Source organism: Lutra lutra, chromosome 18 (genome assembly GCF_902655055.1).
Source record: "Lutra lutra chromosome 18, mLutLut1.2, whole genome shotgun sequence".
Lineage (NCBI taxonomy): Eukaryota > Metazoa > Chordata > Mammalia > Carnivora > Mustelidae > Lutra > Lutra lutra.
This window is the reverse complement of record NC_062295.1, coordinates 8,661,173-8,681,717: the sequence shown is the minus strand read 5'-3', so window position 1 is coordinate 8,681,717 and position 20,545 is coordinate 8,661,173. Positions and strand designations below refer to the sequence as shown.

The following is a 20,545-nucleotide window of genomic DNA, read 5'->3' as shown; positions in this document are numbered from 1 at the left end:
TTTTCATTTTACTCATTGAAAAATCTCACTCCCTATTGGGGGGTCTCTGCGCAGACCCTGGATATCACAGAAAATGAATTTTCCAATCCAACATGGGGCCCTGGCAGGGGCTGTCTCTGGATAATGGGCTGGGGGGGGAGGGGTTGGCTACAGGAACCTGAACATCACAGACTTGCCTCAAAGGTCCATCCAGCCATGACTGGAGGAAGCAGAACTGAAAGATGGGGCCCCCACCCTTTTCTTGTCATGAAGCCAAGCCTGGGGTTGGGGGAGGGGGAAGGAGAACTCCCACTCCTCTCGGCACAGCAGCCTGAGAATTAGAGAAGAAATCTGTTCTTTCCTGGAGGTAAAAGAAACCCCTCCCTAAATCTTGCCCACTGCCTTCCTCCCCTTCTCAGTCTGTGGTATTTAGGGACAGCTTACATTGTAGCCTTCTGCCTCTTTTTCCAAGCAGCCATATCTGGTGACAGCAGCTCTGGATTGAGCCCAGGCATTTCACCAATGAGTTGGGTAACTTTGGTCAAGTTTCCCATACTGTTTATTCCCAGAGTAACGGGTCTGCCAGGGACCTCCAACTCCAACCTCCTTCACTTTACAGAGCAGATGAGACCCTGAGAAGGGACGCGACTTGCTCAAGGCACCATTACCTGTCCCTGGCCAAGCCTGGACCTGATCTCCCCCAGCACAAGACTCTCTGTCCAGTGCTCTTGCTTGCCAATCAGAATGTTTCCATTCAATGAACAACCCCCATCATATCGAGGCCCAGGGTTAGGGAGGAACAAGCTCCTGTCACAGACGGGTGATGGCAGGAGGTGTCAATGGGGAGGAGCCTGAAGAATTGTAACCCAGCCTCACTGTTGAGGGCTCAGCTTCAAACTTTGGACAGCCTTCCCAAATGCGATCAGACCCCAGAGAAACACATGGACAGAAGAGAAACAAGCCAACTTGTGTGAGCTTTGGAGTCAAACTGCCGGCCTCTGAAACCATTCCCACCCACCACAACTTGAGCAAGTTCATTTTATCAACCTCCTGGAGCCTCAGTTCCCTGATCTGTAAAACGGGAATCATAATCGGTAACTCATAAGGATCAGGGGAGTTAATTCTCCTAAAGCCCTCAGAAAGGTGACTGGTGCTTAATGAGCCGCTTGGTGAATGGTGGTTTAAAATGGGATCCATCACGTACATGGTGAGCAAATGCAGAGGATGGCCATCGACATCACTATTATTATTATTAATGATTATTAATTTGCTTCTAACCTCTGTGAGGTTGATGAAGGAACCCCTTCTCTCTTTTTTTTTTTTAAAGATTTTTTATTTATTTATTTGACAGACAGAGATCATAAGTAGTCAGAGAGGCAGGCAGAGAGAGAGAGAGGGAAGCAGGCTCCCCGCTGAGCAGAGAGCCCAATGCGGGGCTCGATCCAAGGACCCTGGGATCATGACCCGAGCCGAAGGCAGAGGCTTTAACCCACTGAGCCACCCAGGTGCCCCAAGGAACCCCTTCTCTTTCATTTCTCCATAAATCACAACATTGCAAAGCCAAGCTTTCTGTTCTTTTACATAAGGAGGACCCACAGACCCCACAAGAACAAGAAAGCCCCCAGAAGTGCAGCCTGGGAGGTCTGCTCATGTCCCCCATGGCTACCACTGAGAAGGTGACTAGAGAAAAGTCACCCACGGGCCCAGGTTCTGTGTCATTGGCTAAACCCAGACAAGAGGACGTCTACTCTTGGGACGCCTGGGTGGCTCAGTCTGTTAAGCATCTAACTCTTGGTTTCAGCTCAGGTTGTGATCTCAGGGTCTTGAGATCAAGCCCTGCATTAGGCTCCATGCTGAGCATGGATCCTGCTTAAGATTCTCTCTCTCATTCCCCCTCTGCTTTCAACCATCCCACTCATGCACTGTCTCTTTCAAAGAAAATGAAGAAGCAAAGGTAGAAGAAGATGACATCCACACTCAGATACCCAGAACATACACACCTCAGCACCTCCCTTCCAGCTACCCTAAGACGAACCCTACACTTTATGCACCTGTCTTGAGTAGAATGGGATCTCCAGCTCGTAATGGGCTTCTGCCTCCATCCCACCCCCCCGTCTGAGCTCCCAAAGAGCTTTAGGGAGAAGGCAGGATTTAATGCCCATTTGATAGACGAGGATACTCAAACACATCCATCAAATGGCTTGTCCAAGGTCAGCTGGTTGGAGAGTTTGAGTTTGAATCCTGGCTAGGAGGCATTAAGCAAGTGACTTCCCCTCTCTGAGGATCATTTTTTCCACTACTAGGTCAGGATAATGAAGCTTCCCTTGTGGGACCGCTGCAAGGCCAGGAGAGGCTCTTGGAGGCACACAGGAGACCTACAGTCAAAGGAATCCCATTATGTTAGGACTCTGAAGACCTGGGGCTCATTTCTGGAGTCTAGTCTCCTGGTCTTGATCTCCCAAAGCCACGGTGCCTCCCATTCATGCCTAACTTGACTTATATCTTGGCTTGAGTCCTCCCAGCGTCCCTACAACCATGTCCCCTGTGTCTCTAGATGTTTAGGAACTGCCTCAAAGGCCCCTGGCTGGACTCTTTCCTCCATGTGCCACTCTAGAGGGGACATGGGACAGAGTTGGCTCAAATCACCCCACTGTAGAGGGCAAGTCCCCTTCAGCTGCCACCGCACAGGGCAAATCACACAGTCCTGGAAGGGCAGGAGCCCTGTCTGTCTAGTTCACCTGTCCCCAGACCCCAGCAGGTTCCTATGCATGGCAGGCTCTCTCCATCCATAAAAGTTATACAGAACTAGCATCCATGGGTGCCGCATGACCTGATGTGAGGATCTGATTCTGCTCAGCCTAACATAGACATTTGTGATTCGTTTTCCCATTGCTCAGATAAGATAAGAATTGCTCATCCCATTGCTCAGATAAGAAACAGGCTGAGAGAAGATGGGTAGGATCTGAGCCAATGGCCTCGCCCCAAAGCCACAGTTCTTCCAACCACTCTGGGTTCCCAGGCACCACAGGGAGGTGCCCTCACCTGGTGACAGGAGGCAAGACGATTTCTCCTTTTGAGAGAAAGGAGTCTGGGGGAACAGCAGAGAAGTGGTCTGTGTCTTTTTGGTAAACGAGCAGTATTTTTAGAAGGTCCTCTTTGAATCCGCCCTTCCCTCCCGAGCTACCACCTTCCACGTCCAAGTTGAGAAAAAGTTCCTAATCTTCCGGCCACCAAAAGTCCCTTGGGACTTCATTTCTGTCCCCACTTTGTACTACACCACAGGTTTTGAAAGACCGTCGGCATTAAAATGCTTTCTGGAATAAATTCATTTCTCTCTCCCCCGAGGGAAATCGAGTATTAGCAAACTGTTCTACCTCTTACTTAAGTAACCTGACGACTGCTGGTGCCTGCTGACGCAGTGGTCCCTCCCCGCAGGGGGCAGTGTGCTGTGTTGGGAGCTGTGCTAAATGCTCTAGATGGATAACCTCATTCTACTCATTTTACAGAGGAGGATGATGAGGCTAGGCTCAATGTAACAGGTGATCTGTTCCCAGACAAGGGAGTGTATCCTTGAGAGTCTCGGGCGGCCCTGAGAGGGAGAAAGGGGCACTTTTGCTACCCCCAAACTCTTCGGCATTGCCCTACGCGGCGAGAAAAGAGCATGAGAAGAAATACGTCCTTGCGTGTTGACTCTACCTCTCCTCCTGAGGAAGGAATGAAGATCTTTGGAACTGTGGGTCTAGACAATGGCATTGTGTTCCAGCTCTGCCTTTGACCTTGAGGACCCTCTAGCCTTAGTTTCACCAAATGGGGGCGGAGCCCACTCAGTGAGGCTATTTTGAGATTCTAGATACCTCATTGCTTGTCAGCCTTCCCCCTCTATATTCCCCCAAGGCCCCCCTCCCAATACCCCCTTTCTCCCCAACCTCATGACAAGCTGCTTCCGGGGGTCAGATGGTGGCAGGAAGCCAGGAGCCCAGGGTGACCTCATCTTCCGTGACCAACCCCCAGTCATTATCTCTGTGGGGCTAGTCGAACAAAGTTCCTCTTCCCTTGCATCTTTGTCCTCCAGATAAATTATAAAAGACATACTGCACTGGGTTTCATCCAGATCTGTAAAAACAATGATTTACTGAGCATCTCCTACAAACAAACAAACAAACCCCACTGGGCTCAATTCTCCAGGGGGCCCTCAAGAGGTTTAAAACACAGTCCCTGCCAAGAAACTTGCAAAGCAGGCTCAGATGATATTTTAAGAGGGAGACAAATTGTGATGATAATAATACAGTGGTTAGGACTGCGTGCTCTGGGTTCAAATCCCAGTTCCCCACTAACCATGTGCCCTCACGTAAGTTCCTCAGCCTCTCCCAGTTGTGAAACCCACCTCATCTGGTTGGCAGAGTGCCTCCCTCATTATGTTGCTCTGCCTTGCCTAAAGTGACATTTCCAGAAAGTGCTACGATGATGTAAGTTTCCAAATAAAAACAACCAAGGTGCCACTAGATGGTGCACTGCTCGTCAAAAGTAGAAAGCTAGGAAGATGCCAAAGGTTGGCAACCGTGGACTTCTGTGTGCAGGCTACCCTGGTGTACAGCCTGGAGCCTGTTTGAATACCAAAGGAGGCAGAGGTCCAACAACCTCACCATTCCAGGCTGGGGATAGATCTTGCAAAGAAATGCTCCCACAGCTCCACAGAGGACCCGCTGAATTGTTTGGGGGTGACAGCGGATGGATGCCATCCGGGTGTCCGTGGCTGAAGGAGGGGCAGTCAAAGATAGCCAGCGTGACCCATGGAGGAGGAGGCAGGGTCAGAAGCGACAGACCCGACACATGCCCTGCCACGTAGCTCAGAGCGCACAGTCAAAAACAGAAGGAGCTCCGAGAGCCCCAAGCTAGACATGCATGGGGACATCCAGGCGCCTGAAAACGCAGCGGAGAGGTTCCAAGAGCACACGCAAACACAAGGAAGCACCTCGAACGCATCAGAAGGCAAATCTCAGAGCATGAGGCACTGCCTAAAGGGGATGGAGGGCCCACAACCTCCCCTACCGAAAGAGGGCTGCAGAGTATGGTTAAAAAGCAACCCGGGAGGAGCGTTTAGACCTTGGCCTCCTGCTACCCTGACCTGACAGTTTTCACTGGCGTGATGTGTTACATGTAGCATCTGCTACAACATCGATGAAACCCATGAAGGGGCTGAGGCCGAGGTGCCCATCTATCAGCTGCTGGAGGGCAGGGGGCTCCCAGCTTCTAACTCTGGGCATAGCTCCAAGTCACGCCCCTTCTCCAAGGGGAGCCCGTGTCTGATGACTGGGACCTGTGGGGTGCAAAGGTCCGGTCTGTTGCCTCAATTTGTAGTAACCCTGAGAGCTGTCCCAGCTCCAGCGCCCTTTGTGGGGGGGGGCAGGGGTGTGGCTGAAGCCCCTGTAGAGACTTATGGCTGGCACCCCAGTCCTGCCTCCTCCCTCTCCCTGCATGTCCCCACCTCACTTCCCCTCTGCAATCAACCTCCCATGTGCAAATCTTCAATTCTGGGTCCAGTCTGCTTCCTAGGAACCTCACCGGAGGCAAGCTCATTCTGTTTTTCCACCAGGGGTCCTGGTGATCATACAGAACCCCACAAACCCCCTCACCCTCCACCTCTGAGAGCTGGGACAAGCCACCTATCTAGTCTGGACCCCCACTGAGGACATGTACCTCGTTGAGACTTGGAAAACCTTTGGGATTTGCATGATAGCACCTCAGCTGGAGCATGTGCCCAGACAGCCAGTGACCGGGGGTGAGGGGTTCAAGGTGGGGGACACAAGATGAGAAGGCAGGAGCCCAGCAGTCAGAGCTACAACTGGGGAAGGAGGCCTGGTGGGTGCTTGTCCAGAGCGCCAGCCCCCTCCCAGCCGTCCCGGCCTCTCCCACCTCCAGGCGGCCTTCCCTCTGCATGCCCCAGCATTCCAAGCTGCAGTCAGTGACCTGGAAAGGAGTCCAACGGGATTCCCCCAAGCCCCGCTCCTGGAAGACAACCTGAGCCAGGAATTGGGATGGGGAGGGGAATGAGCAACCTGCGGCCAAGCCAGGCCCTCTGTGAGGGGAGCTTTAGAGGGTCTGAGTCACAAACCATGGGCCAGCCCTGCCTGCCAGCATCCAGCGACAGAGACGAGCCATTGGCAGGTTTGGCTGTGAATCAAAACTGCCTGGAAAGGGTGCTAAGCACACGGCAGCCTGGCCCGACTCCCAGAGATTCTATATTTTTAAACGAGCACCCTCTTATGCCCACTTGCACACACACGGGCCTTGTACGGAATTAAAATGGGTTTTATTTTCAAGACAGCCTGACTTTCCTCTTGCCAAGAAAACTCCGCGCCACTGCTGGGGTGACTTTTCTTGAGCCCTGGGAGGTCTGCAATTCTCCTTCTCCCAAGTGACCCTTCCAGACTCTCCATGTCTGCCACCTTTCCACTTCTCCCCAGCTGAAAATCCTAGAACCAGACTTCACATCTTCCTCAATTCTCCTTCTCCTCCTTCCAAGAGTCCCTGTCTACCGCTGTGCCCTTGATGGAGCTGTCACCAGCCTCACACCCTGGGTGGTTACAGCTGCTACTGGGTCTTTCCCCCAGTCCAGTCTCTCAAACTTCAGGTGTTCATCTGTCCCCTTTACAACTTTTGGGTCAGATCTGCCTACCACCTATTCCATAATTTGCCATAATTTATATTGTCCTTGACTTAACTATTTAAAGAAACAAATGTATTTATGTTAAAAGAAGACCCACCAGAATTGAAAGCAGGTGATCAAACACACACCGGTACACAGATGTTCGTAGCACACTCTTTGTAACAGACAATAGGCATAAACAACTCAAGTGTCCATCAACAGATGAATGCAGAAACACCATTCTGGGGGTGCCTGGGTGGCTCAGTGGGTTAAAGCCTCTGCCTTCGGCTCGGGTCATGATCTCAGAGTCCTGGGATCGAGCCCCGCATCGGGCTCTCTGCTCAGCGGGGAGCCTGCTTCCTCCTCTCTCTTTGTCTGCCTCTCTGCCTGCTTGTGATCTCTCTCTGTCAAATAAATAAATAAAATCTTAAAAAAAAAAAAAAGAAACACCATTCTGTACATTGGAATCCTGTGTATTGGAATGTTACTGAGCCATAAAAAAGAAGGACATGGCAACACCTGCTACAACAAGGAGAAGCCTCAGAAACATCACACTCAATGAAAGAAGCCAGTCACAAAAGGACAAATTCTATAGAATTCCACTTACACAAGGCACCTCGAGTGGTCAACTCCAGAGACAGAACAGCGAAAAGTGGTGGCAGGGGGAGGGAGCCAGAATGGGGAGTTCGCGGGTCCTGGGGACCAAGTTTCAGTTTGGGGCAATGAAAAGTTTCTGGAGAGGGATGGTGGTTGTAGAGCAGTAGGAACGTATTTATCACAGCTCAGTTGTATACTTAAAATGGGTTTGTTGGTAAATTTCATATTATCATTATAAACAAAAAAAAAAAAAGGAAACTTTCTATCACTCCCTCCCATGGTGGGGAAAAACCAGCATCACTTGCCACTAAAAACAAAACAATGTTGCCACAATAAGGTCAGCTGCCTACCACTCTGTTAAAAAGTAGCACCAGCCAGTGTGAGTGTGGTCAAAGATGTCTCCCCACAAAAATGGGGAAGGCGGCTAGAGAAAGAATCAGAAAAGCAAGGGATCTATTCCTCTCCGGGAGACTGGGGGTCAATTAACACCTCTTTGAGAACTGTCTGAGGACCACCCATCAGGTACGTGTCAAAGTCTAGAAGCCTCCCTTCCAGGCACAACTCCCCCCCTCCCCCAGATCTTTCCATACAATCCCTCCAGGAGCTATAATGCTTACTCCTGTCACAGGTGTATTTTTGGTGACTTTGCCCAAGGGCTTCCAGACTAGCCATCTTATAGATGTACCTCGGAGACGGAAGTCATTTATCCGTGGTGACTGATGGCGAGTCTGAAAGCCAAGTCCAGAAGCTTCCCTCTCTTCCTCAGGCCACTTCTCTGATTGCCTGGGATTGACCCCGGGCCATGCTGTTGAGTCCCTTTGCTAATTTCCTGACTACTCTTCACAAGGGACCAGGGGCTGAGGTCTCAAGAGGTAGGACCAGGTCCCGGCCATCAGACAGGAGACTGTATCCGGATGACTCTGCCTACGCAGGACCTGCCCTGCATATGGGGCTCATGCCTCTGTCCAGGCCCTGAACTGGGCTCTCCACAGACTTGGACTCAAATCTTGACCCTACCAACAGCTTGACTATGTGACCTTGGTTACCAAATCTCCTGGGGAAGTCCCTGGAGGTTTTGTGACATGGTGAGAGAACAGGGTTTGGACCACATCAATGCCTTTCACTGCATGTTTATAACCTCTGCGCCTCTGGTATAGGAATCACCAGATAAATGGTTTAGCCCAGGCAGGGCCCAGGGGCGGGACCAGGAGCCCTCATGCCAAACAGGCGGCTCCCTTGTACCGGAAGCCTGGGACCCCCTGCATCTGTTCTCTCCAAGGATCTTTCCATTGTACATCCTGGGATTTTGGAGACCAGGTCCTTACCTAAGGCAGCCTGGGGTTTGGAAGGTGATGATTTTCTGAGGTCTCTCTCCCTCCCCGTCTCAGCTCCACCAGGCCCTAAAGCAAAGAAGCACCAATTTCCTTAACCTTCTGATTGGCTGGGAGTGTTTCTTTTCTGGGTTGGTGTGGAGGGGGGTTTCATGGATGGAGAGCGCCTTGCCAAAGTTAGGAACGCCTGGCTGCAATTGTAAGTGGGACGCTGGGGACAGCTGGGCGTCTATCTCCTGCTCTGTGACACCTTGGATGGGGGGAGGACGTGGGACTCAGAAGAGAGCTGTGGGCTTTAAGGCGGAGCTAGACATGGCAGTTCCAATTCTGGCATTCTGCGTCCCCAGAGACCTACCCCCACCACCTGTTTCTGGGGTTCCTTGGTTTCTCTCCTTGGAAGACGGGGCTCGGGACCCCAAAGGGAGGTGGAGATGTCAGCCCTGTCAAAGCCATCCCAGAAAGCTGTGCCCCACCCCCACCCCAGATGATCGAAGAGAGGCTTGGAATTGTATAAAATAAAAAAAAAAAACCATAAGAGACTCCGTTTTAAAGTTCCATTTTCCTTTCTAACTAATGAATTCTTGAACTGGCAATTGCTTTTACAATTGTTTTACAAGCAGCTGCTCAGGAGACAGGAGAGTCCATACCTCCAAGGGTCAGTTTCATTCGATAGCACCAACAAAACAATAAGATAATCAATAGAAGGGGCTCAACCAGTCAGCACCACATTAGCAGGCCTTTTCTTCTCTGCTCTTCTTCACCTAAATCATGTCATCACCCCCTCCTTCTTTCTCATAAACCCCCCCCCCCCCCCCCCGGCTTTCCCCACACGGAGCAAGATGCTTTCCTGCGCTCCTTGAATTGCAATTCTGAGAACCCAAATCAAGGTCTTTGTTCTTTTTCAGGTTAGCCTCCCAGGGGGAGAGATGTGAGGATTTCCCCAGGGCGCCCAGTAAATGTCGGGGCCCCCTCATAAGCTTTTCTGCAAGGCACCCCCCACCCAAGGGCCAGAAACCTGCACTGCTGGGTCAGAGTGGTGCTATGATCCAACTGGAAAACAGGCTCAGAGAAGGGTGGCCAGAGACCAGAGTCCCCATAGAGGGACCTGTGTGTTCCTCTCTAAGGCGCACCCCACAGCGGCTCTCCAGACTCTAGGAGTCACAGAGGGTGTGTGAGTCCTGGGTTTGGCTCCCACGCTGCGCTCCGCTCCACACGCTCCTCCCGCGCCCCTGAAGTGCCAGCAGCCCTCTGCCTCCCTCCGGCCTCCCCTCGCCCCGCACTCTGGGCCCCGCGACCCTGCGCCGCGGTCCGACTCCGTGCCGCGTGGTCCCTGTGTTCCAGGCTAGGGATGCTGCAAACGCGGACTTTCCCGGGTCTACACTCCGCACGCGCCCTTTCCGTTCCTCCCAGCTTTCCTGTGTGACCTCAAGAAAGCAGCTACCAGCCTCTGAGCTCGATTGCCCAGCAGACTTTCTGGGGTGCAGGGTGGGGAGCCCTGGTCACGTACCGCCGCTCCCCGGAGTCCCGCTTGCTCCCAGTGGCCTCTCCTTCCTGCCCGCTCTGGGGCTGCAGCGAGACTGGGGCTGGGGCGGGTCTGTTGGCCAGCCACCCCACCTCACCCCCCTACAGGCGTCCTTTTTCTCTTTCACTTTCTCTCAGCACCGGGATTTGGGCCAAGCTGGGGAGTAAGCAGGCTTGCTGCACCCACCACGTGCTTTCTCCCAAGCACCCAGCTCACATCCCAACACTCATGGGCACTCCCGGAGCGTCCATCAGCTCCTGGAAATGGCCAGTCCCCTGCTTCTGGGGAGCCAGCATGCCCGGGGGCATGCCATTTGCAAGCACTGACTTGTGGGCTGCTCACGCTGGCTTTGGGGTGGCCTCCATGTCTCTCTAGCTCAGCCCAGCTATGAAGGTGGCAAACCACCCTTACAGGCAACGCGGACCCAGAGACTTGCTCAATGAGCCATGCCCTCCTGGGCAGCCAAATGCCCTCCAGAGGCAAGAGAAAATGCCTCCGGGACCTTTGTGGGCTGGAAATTCAGCCTTGGCAAGCCATCACATCCCTGGGACTACATTCCTCCTGCCTTTTCCTCTTCCGGAGGTCCTTGACCCCAGCGCCACCCACCATGAGACTGTGGGGAAGGCACTTCCCTTCCCAGGCTTGGAGTTCCTGTCTGGAATTGAAGGGGTGGGTCGAGGTCACTCCTGACCTCTCCTTCCCCATCAAAACTCCTCACAAGCTCTATCCAGCAGAACTGGCAGACATGCCATCAATGTGTGGGTCCAGAGGAAGACATCTCACCGGTGTCTGAGGACAGGAGTCTCATCCCTCCAAAACGCACTACACAGTGACACCAGCAATGCTGGGTTTCTATGATGATATTTGGTTCCTACAGTGTGCCCAGCAGTGTGCTGGACTTTGGTTCCTCACCATTACCCTGTCATAGAGTTTTTAACAGCCCAGGAAGAGAGCCTCAAAGACGGTTGGGGACATATTCTGCATCACATCCCACCCAGCCAGCAAGCAGCTAGGATTCAAACCCACCGCGCTGACTTCAGAGCCGGGGCCATCCGTCTCCTTGCCCCCACTTCTCCCCCCAAACAGAATTCAGAAACTGGGGAGAGGTGAGCATCTGTCCAGCCAGCTGGGGCTCAGCAGCTACACCCAGGACTCCAGCTTTGATTTTCCTGCTTCTTCTGGGGGAATGGGGTGAGGGCTGGCAGGGATCCTGTCCTTCAAGGGCACCCCTCTGTGTTTACCTGGTAGAGAGAGGACCTGTGGTTGGCTGAGCTGAGCCATCAACACTGAGCGCGCAAACGACACGCCTCCTGCAAGTTGGCCCTCTAGAACCCTTCAGCGCTGATAAAGTGCTCTCACATGCCAGGCACCTGGGCCAATCTGAATGTCCCTCAAGTGGAAGGAAATAATCAACCACCTTACTTTTCCCAACAGCCCCGATAGGACAAGGACCCCTCTCTCTGCCCCCACGCCCCAGTTCAGAGATGGTGGGGCCAGCGGAGACCTTACCCTAAAGAAGCCTTCTCAGACCCGGACTTCCTTCACCCCCCCCCCTTTTACCTTGGGGCTCTGGCAGGTAGGACCCCGCAGGGCGTGGAACCAAGCAACGCATGGTGTGGGAGACCCCGTGGGGCAGCGGCTTTGGGAGTCAGGCAGCTCCCCCTGGGGCCCTCAGCCTGTCCAACGATGCTTCTGAATGCCTAGCTCAGGAGCAGACAGTTTCATCTCCAGCTTATCCACCTATACAAGTCAGGAGCCCACCAAGACTAAGCCAGCATGCAAAGGAAGCAAGCAAGGGACCAACAGAAAACTCTCCCCTCCGTGAAGTGGAGTCAAGCTGTCGCATTTCTCTGTCTAAAACTCTCTAATTTGCCCACACTCCCTTAAACCCTCCCCGTACCTCTTATGGTAATTTCAGTTCCTTGTTGTGGACCAAACAGGGTAACCACAGAAGACTGAGTTGTCTCTTCTAGAGGGACCAACCTTTGACAAAATGACATTCTGAAATCATGGTGACCCCAGTGGAGCCTCACTGGTACCAACTGCCAATTCCTGCCCTCTTCTGCACTACGGGGCTGGGATCAGAGCCCCCCAGATACCTCAAAACAAGCTGGGCCCCTCAGCTGGGGTCCAGCAGGTTTCCAAGATTCCATTTTCCTCCCACACCAAACTGCCCGGAATTGCCCCGATGATCACGTATGGTCCACTTGTGATTTTTATTCCAAGACATTGGACCAGAATGTTGAATGCCACATAAAACAATGTTATCCCAGATGCGGTCTACTTACAGCCAGATGGTTTGGGGTGACCCACAGGGAGAAAGTTAGTGCCTCTGCAAGTCTCTACCCATGCTCCTGATGGCATCTGGGGGAAACTGTTTGTCAAGCTAATAGGTCTTTAACACCTCTTGGAATGCAGGGTACATCCCTGTTTCCCAGAAAGCCATCCCTAGTTACAAGCCTTCAGCCAGACAACAGCATTTGACTTGTCTTGTGTAAACACTGCCCCGCCTTCCCGTTTCACAGTGCACTTCAGTGGGTGGCATACCTTTCACTTATGGTGGGCATAAACTTCCTTGGAAAATAAAGTTGAATTAAAAAAAAAAAATGTGAGTGTTTTGAAAAAACACCTGTCGAGTAAATAATAGTACAGAAGTTGTAAGCTGACCTGGAATGAATGAAGTTTGGGAAGCAATGACGAGGTCCTCCTTCCTTCATTTTTACTGAAAGAGCACTGGGTTGGGAGTCTGAGGAGCTGGCATCAAGCCCCTGCTGTTACTAGCAGGTGCATGACCTTGGACCCCTCACTTCCCTTGTGTGGGCCTCGGTTTCCCCACCTACGAAATAAAGATAATGATGCCTATCTTTGTAACGTGGTTATTTTGAAACAGTCCCTGCTTTTAGAAGGCCCAGGGAGGAAGTAGGCAGACACATGGGAAATGCTGATAGTCAATTTGAAACACAGTCTTGCCTTGTGAGGCTAATACAACAAGACAGGACAAATATTAGAAATCTCAAGAAATCTCATCTTCCCATGACCTGGTGCCAAGGGAGAGGCACCTGCCCGCTCACTAGTCTCAAGGTCCCTTATGAGAGACCCTTGCTGTCCTCAGAGGCAGCCAGTTCTGAAGGCCACGACCGAGGTAGTTCTGAATTGGGTTCATGGCAGGGCAGAGTTGGCAATGAGAGTGACTCAGACCGGGGTGCACCTGCCTAGGTGCCATCATCTCTCACTAGGTCTGACCTCATCTTTGCCACCTGGTCTTTCCACATCCTCACTGACCCCCACCCCCCTGACGCCCCCAGACCCCATACTCAAGAACCAAACCTGACCATGCATGTGTCAAACAGGTCTCTGAGCTGGGTGCTGACATGTACAAGGCTGCGTGTTTGGCAGATGCCAGAAGCTGTGGATTAGCACAAGGAGGGCCCCCCCCACCCCATAGAGACACCGAGGAGGAGCCATTGGGGTGCCCAGCCAGGAGCTGATGGGGTCTGAATTTCAGCAGGGGCAGCGGAAACAAAGAGATGAAGACTGGGCAGGCTAGCATTATAGCAGAACTAGAATGCCAAGCCTCCTGCATGGGCAGGGCAAGGAGCAGAGCAGAGGGGCTGAGCTGAGCCCTGGATTTGCCTCTATGAAAACATCCTTCCTCCTGTTGGTGGTCCTCTTCGAAACTCCCTCCCTCCGAGATGGTGATCATTCTCCCAAGCCGGCCCGGGGGCTGCTTTGAATACAATCAATTCCCTCCTGATTAGGAAGCCCTCTCGGTGGCTCCTCAAGCCAGCCTTGCCCTGAGCATGTGAATTTCTTTGCCTGCAGTCAGGATCCAGCAGGACAAACCACTGGTTACCAGGAGAAGCATTGAGCAAGTTGCCAGGTGGGGTCCTCTGTGAAGTCCCAAGGGAAGGACGTGGGGGAAACTTCTCTTCTGAGCACGCTTGTCATCCCTGGCTGCGGTGTCCCCAGATAGACCAGCTCACCCTAGGTGGGTACCTCTGCTCGTGCAAGGCTGAGCTCCTGCCTTCTCCCCGTCGGGCTCTATTTTAGCCATCCTTCAAGGCCTGAGTTCTTGCTTTCAGCACCCTCCCACATAACATCAATCTTGGGCTTTACTCATTTTTAGAAAACTTGTTGCCTTGTACTTGGCAATGCATGGGTGAACTTCCCATTTCAGAAGTAGAGACTGTGCTGCCTTGGATTAGATCATGAGGTTGCTACTGTCTGGGACCCAGTGATTTCTTTTCTTCCTTAAAAGTCACACTACTCCAAGATTTTTTGAATGAAAGAACCCAAGTTTGGATTAGCACGATCAAGGCAGGCTCAGGTTCCCAATGGTGAAGGGTCCCCCCTCTTCCCTAGGTTGTAACTACCTTTTCTGATGCTTTTGGGTGACCACCATGATCCCTAGTGGGGGCTAAGACAATGATTAAGGAGGAGGGAAGAAGTGTAAGGAAGGAAGGGAATGAGGTGAGTAGAGATGTAGGTGACTAGATACAATAAAACCGGTATGTATCCAAATGAGGCCCATAGGAAGGTGCGTAAGAACGCAGACCTAGAAGTCAGTGAAGACAGGAGCAAATGAGTTGGTAGGGAGGCAGGTAGATAAATTGATACGTAAAACTATAATTGGTTAGATAGATTGATTGGTAAATGTGTGTAAGTGGAAAACATATAAGATGATGGGTTGAGGGGCACCTGGGTGGTTCAGTGGGTTAACGCCTCTGCCTTTGGCTCAGGTCGTGATCCCAGGATCCTGGGATCGAGCCCCACATCAGGCTCTCTGCTCCTCAGAGAGCCTGCTTCCTCCTCTCTCCCTGCCTGCCTCTCTGACTACTTGTGATCTCTGTCTGTCAAATAAATAAATAAAATCTTTAAAAAAAAAAAAAGATGGGTTGATAAGTAGATATTGGTAGGTGGATAAGTAGATCAGGTAAGTTTGAGGGCAGGCAGGTAAGTGGCTGGGCAGGTGCCCAGAGAGAGGAATGGATCCCAAGGAAGGACACCGGTAAGCTGCTTAAGGTAACGGCAACAGAGAACAGAAACCGGCTCTGGTTGGGTCAGGTGCCCGGCTTGGAGCCAAGCAGAGAATGGTAGAGGACACTGGTCAGCCTGGGAAAACCCATGGGGAAGTGCCAACTTCCGGGTGCAAGTGCTTTTCCTTCTGCGGCTCCTGGGGATGACGATGAAGTGGGTCTGGCTGGCGGGGAAGCCGTCCAAGGTGAATGGACGACAGTCGTTCCCTCCAGCATGTCTCCTTCCAGGAGGCAGAGTAGGCTCCCCCCCAGATCGGAGCAGGAACAGGTCTTGGGAAGAGAAAGAGGCAGGTGGGAGGGCACAGAGCCTCTCCTGTCTGAGTTCCAGGCTCCGGGGCTAGGTGCCAAATGAGGAAGGAAGCCAGAGGAAACATTTGGCAGCGTGAGGCACGTCCCTTCCTTTCCAATAAATCAGGCAACATCCTAGAGGGAGACTTTGTTCTATGGTTCCTACAACAGAGTCCTTGTGGCCAAATATAATGCATCACGAAAACCTAAAGTGGCCAAATAACGAGAGAGAGCCAAAGCAAACAATAAAATAAAACATCTCAGGGACTGGGAGGTGGGGAGATTTCTACGGCTTCTGAGAACCCATGCCCAAAGGCACCGCTGGGCAAACTTCCATTAGCAAACCCAAGCCGGCTGTCACCTTGGGGCCGTAGCTGCCCAAACACCAGCCCTGACATCGATGGGTCAGAATCCATTCTCTCCTTGCTGGAAATGCAAGCACCCTACATTAGATAATGGTCACTGGGTACCATTATCACTGCCATTTTACAGATGAGGAAAACTGAGGCCCAGAGTTGTTCCAGAAAGAGCTCATAGCCACAGTCCTTGGAATTAGGCAGCTATGGCTGGCACTCAGGCAGTGTGAGGGCAGAGACCATGTACCAGCCCAATGGTGGGGGGTCCATTGATGCACTTCTCAGATATACACAGCACCCAAGCCCTCAGCATTGTGTTTTGCATGAGTAGTTGTACCTAAATATTCTGTGTGGCCTCCCAGTGAGACTGTAGACACAATTGTTTTCTCTGCACCTCAAACCCCTGGTTTATTCTTCCTTGTCCAATTCTCCCTGCTGTGACCTCTCTAGAGTTACCTATCCAAGGCCAAGCACTGCCTTAGATAAGTTTCCAGCTACCATCTCACTTAATTTAACCCTCACTCTAGCCCTGAGGGCTTTATATCACCACGCCTATGCTCAAGATGAAGAAACAGAGGGTCAGAGTGGTCCGTCACAGGGCCGAGGTCACATGGTTTATAAGAAGCAGAGTGTGGCCTCACACCCAGAGCTCTCCAGTGTCCAGCCTGGTCCTTCTCCATCACTGCCAACCTCGCCGCCTCTTCTCTGTCCCCAGACCGCCTGACATGCACTGCTACCTACTGTCACCAAAGAGTGCCCCGGATGTTTGCTCTGATTCCCCAGGGAAGCTGCCGGGTTGTGTCAGGACAAAGATCTGGACTCTCAGGCCTCCCCCCATCCCCAGAGCTTGCCTGGGATTGGATGCGCCCATGATGCCTCAGGTAGCAGAGTCGGACCTCCAGGGTCGCAGCCCCAGACGTAGGCATTCTGCACAACCGCACCAAGGCACCATGGTAGTCAAAGGTGACTTCGGAATCAGTTTGAAGTTTCAGGCCTAGTTTCAGTTTGAAGATGGTTAACCTGCTTTGGGTAGATTTACGGTATCCCTTGGGTTGTTTAGAAGAAACAGCCAAGCAGAAAGTGCAGCAGTAGCTCTGGCTTTGGGACACCCAATAGTCCCCTTCGCAGGCCATCTCTTAACCTCTCTGTGCCTCAGTTTGCCGTTCTGTAAAGTGAAAATAATGGTGGTATCCACTCACCCAGTCATCCACTCACCCAATCATCCACTCACCCAGTCATCCACTCACCCAGTCATCCCTCCCTCCCTCCCTCCCTCCATCCATGCGACCATCAAACATTCAACAATCGACATCACACACCTACCCAGCGCCAGGCACTGTGCTAGGCATTTGGGATACGATATGATCAAAATACAGATCCCTGCCCACGTGAAGCTTGTTTCCTAGTGGGAGAGCAGACAACAAACGACAAACATAACACAAAACTAAAGTATATAGAAGGTGAAAACGTCAGTCTAGGGGGGTGGGCTCAGAGTGTGGATGGGGACCTGAAATTCTTTTTTTTATGTTTTTAAGATTTTATTTATTTACTTGTCAGAGAGAGAGAGAACACAAGCAGGGGAAGTGACAGGCAGAGGGAGAAGCAGGGTCCCCACTGAGCAAGGAGCCCAATGTAGGACTCGATCCCGGGACCCTGGGACCTGAGCTGAAGGCAGATGCTTAACTGATTGAGCCTCCCCACATGTGGGGACCGCAGTTCTAAAGGGGATGCTCGGGGTAGGCCTTGCTGAGAAGGTGAAATCTGAGCAAAGAGCTAAGCAGGAAGGCCAAGAGGCTATCTGGAGAAGAATGTTCCAGGTAGTAGGAAAAGCACATGCCAAGGTCCTGTGGTAGAGAGCGTGCCAGGCCTGTCCCAGGGATAGTGGGGTTGCTAGTGTGGCTGGAGGAGATGAGCAGAAGTAGGGGATGAGAGACGGAGAGTCCGTCTGTGATGAGCCTTGTGGGCCACTGTCTGGATTTGGCTTCTTCTCTCAGTGATGGGGAGCCAGTGGAGAGTGAAGATCACTAAGGGCTGTGGAGAGAGTTACAAAACCTTCACAGGGTGATTTCCTCTTCTGAACCCCCGTTGAAACCAGAGTCAGGGCCCTTTCTTTACAAAGCACACAATGCCCTTCCCCTTCTCCCTCTTCCCCTAAGAAGGCTGCTCCCTCTGTCCTCTATCACAGCGGCACACCTTGTAGCCCTGTCAGGTTGGGGGGCTGAGCTGGAGGACAGGAAGAAAGGGTAGGGAGAGGGGGCGCCTTGCTCTTCTCTGTCTCCCACCCCGCTATAGACCATGTCACTGAGCCCAGTTCCCTTTCTAGAGTCACAAGGGCTCAGAAACAAAAATATGACACCCCTAGGGAGGAAACTGAGTTAAATAACAGGAACCAGCAGACAGGGGGTGGGGTGTTGAGGTGTCGGCAGCCTCCCCATAAAGGAGCAAGGAGCGTGCCATTTTTAGGGAAGGAGGGCAGAGATGACTTCCCCCCAACCGACCCTTGCCATCCCAGAGTGGCTTCTCCACCCCGTCAAGACCACACAGGCTGCCTGCACCCCCATGAAGAAATCAGGGAGGTCATTCAGGTGGGAAAGGGGGAGAGTAAGAGACATGTCCAAGAAACCAACAGACACCATCTGGGCGAGAACTTAACCAGGAGGAAAACCAACCCTCTGTAAATCCACGTCTGAGCAGAAGAGTGGGAGAAACACATACACCCCTCCACCCTCCAGTAACCCGATCAAGACCATCAGAAGGCTTTTCACTCCTCAAAGCCAGGTTGGGGATGAAGTTTGTCTGCCTTCAAATCCAGCTTCCACCACCTCCCACCTGGGGACCCGTGGTGGGGTCACCTTGGGTGGGGGGCACATCTGGGTTTCCTTCATTCGGTTAGAACTGAAGGCTGCTGTGTGCTTAGTTGGGACCAGGCATGTGGCCAATACTCAATCAACGTGAATCATCGCGATCCTCTCCCACTTCAAGTAACTCCGAAACCATAAGGAGACCGTGAATGCCTAGAATCTGCGGCGATCTGTCATAAAATTGGGAAAGCCCAGATCTGGGTGGAGCAGGAGGCAGAGCAGACCTGCTTCTTTAGGAAGAACGTTGTTGGCAACAGAGCGAGAACCTCTGCAACAGGGAAGGAAGACCTACACGGTCTGCGGGGCCGGGGCGTGGGTGGGGGCACCTTGGTGAGGGCTCATTTTTCCGATGGAAGATGCGTCAAGTGTCGTCAATGCCCTAAAAGTAAGACACTCTTCCTCTCTTTTCCCTAAACGGGTTCCTGTTCTCAGTCTCTGTCTCCCTCCTTCTCTCTTTTCTGTCTCACCCTTTCGATTTCTGTCTCTCGCTGATGTACAGGCGTACACGCACACACATGTGCACATGCACACACGGGCGCACACACCACAGACGCACGTACATGTGCCCACAGAGTATTCTCTGTCCTCCAGCTTCCTGGCTTGTCCTCTCTCTGGCACCTGGTTTCTCCGTGTTCAACCCCACCGGGTGCCTGAAGCCGTCTTCCCCACTGGACCGTGAGCCCCTGGCAGACAGGAGTGCATCTGTAGCCCCCAGCCGGTCCCCAGCACAGTGCCTGACACATTAAGGCCACTCAGAGTGTAAATCAAGCAGCCGTTTGTTTGCATGCCTCTGGGATGGTCTTTTCTTACGCAGAGCGGGAAGGGTGCTGTGTGGGCTCCAGGATACCAAGGATCATAGACCGGGTCCTTGGAGCACTTGCTGCTCCCGCCAGCTCCTCAGAGGCCCTGACTCCTATCCGGCTCTGCCTTCGCATCTGGGGATAGGGATGAGCATAAGGACCCTCCTTTCAGAGAGGAGGAAAAACCCATCCATGCACTGCCTACGGCCAATCATTGCTACTTGGGCGAAGGGGAAGCTGACTTACCACCATGGTCCTTGGAGCCAGGGTCCCTCTCGGCCACCGGGAGCTGCCACCCACTCCACGCCCACCTCAAGAGGGCCAAGTCTGGGTCTCCTCTCTCCAGCAGGGTCAAGGAGATCTTCCTGGCCAGGGCCTCGCCATCTGGCTCGAGGAGCAGGGCACAGTGGTACTCCCGGGACAGGAGCTCCTTCTCCAGCATGTGGTCCAGGAGGGCCTGCACCTGACTCGGCCGACGGCCGGACAGCAGCATCTGGACCCGCGTCAGGATGCTCTGGAAGTGGTTCATGGCAGCTCGGAGGCAGGCCAGCTGCCTGAACCAAAGCCTAGGATCTCTGCTCACCCGGACTGCAGCATCCAAAACATGAAGTGAAAAACAGGATGAGGGAAACTCTGCAGTTGGGTGCCGTTAATTCCTGCTTGGGCAGGTTTCCTCATTTATGTCGTAGGCTGGGGTGCCTGACATCTGGTTGGAAATGGGTGCTCGGGCTCATTCGGACCCCACCGCTATTGGCTGGGACCGCCCACATGCCTGGGTCAGAGCAGCCCCAGCCTGCGCGTTTCCATTTGATCCAGTCTGGTATTCTCTAAAGGGGACTCGAACTTGCCTCTCTGGGAACTTACACAGTGATGGTCCTTTTCAGAAGTTTTATCACTGCAAGAAGGCAGTCGGGGCGTAGAGGTTAAAAAGAGTTGGCTTTGGAGCCAGTCTGCCGGGGTTGAAATCCCAGCTCTGCTTCCTAATTATATGAACTTGAGCAACTTGCTCAAACTCTTCCCAGCCCCCATTCCTCCACCTGAAAAGGTTGGACGATGATCATCGTCCTCAACGCCCAGTTAGACGAGTGATGATCACAGCCCTGACCTCATAGAGTCGTTGGAAGAATTA

At 52.6% G+C, this 20,545-nt stretch overlaps 1 protein-coding gene across 8 annotated transcripts in view; it reads right to left on the bottom strand.

The window, feature by feature from the left end:
• Window positions 1-19,993, bottom strand: part of CIITA (class II major histocompatibility complex transactivator) — a 46,319-nt gene extending 26,326 nt beyond the window's left edge. Inside the window, exons 1-3 of one of the 8 annotated variants that reach the window (XM_047713371.1) lie at window positions 11,636-11,671; window positions 11,102-11,316; window positions 8,548-8,622 (exon numbers count right to left, since the gene is read on the bottom strand). Coding sequence is in view for 4 of the 8 variants with exons in the window: in XM_047713368.1 (XP_047569324.1) it covers window positions 19,663-19,945 (283 nt within the window). In the remaining 4 variants the exon portion in view is untranslated. Of the gene's footprint in view, window positions 1-8,547; window positions 8,623-11,101; window positions 11,317-11,584; window positions 11,817-19,662 lie in introns of those variants that run through there. The other 7 variants (XM_047713369.1, XM_047713374.1, XM_047713373.1 and 4 more) reach the window with 7 other exon arrangements.
• Between the last annotated feature and the right edge of the window lie 552 nt (window positions 19,994-20,545).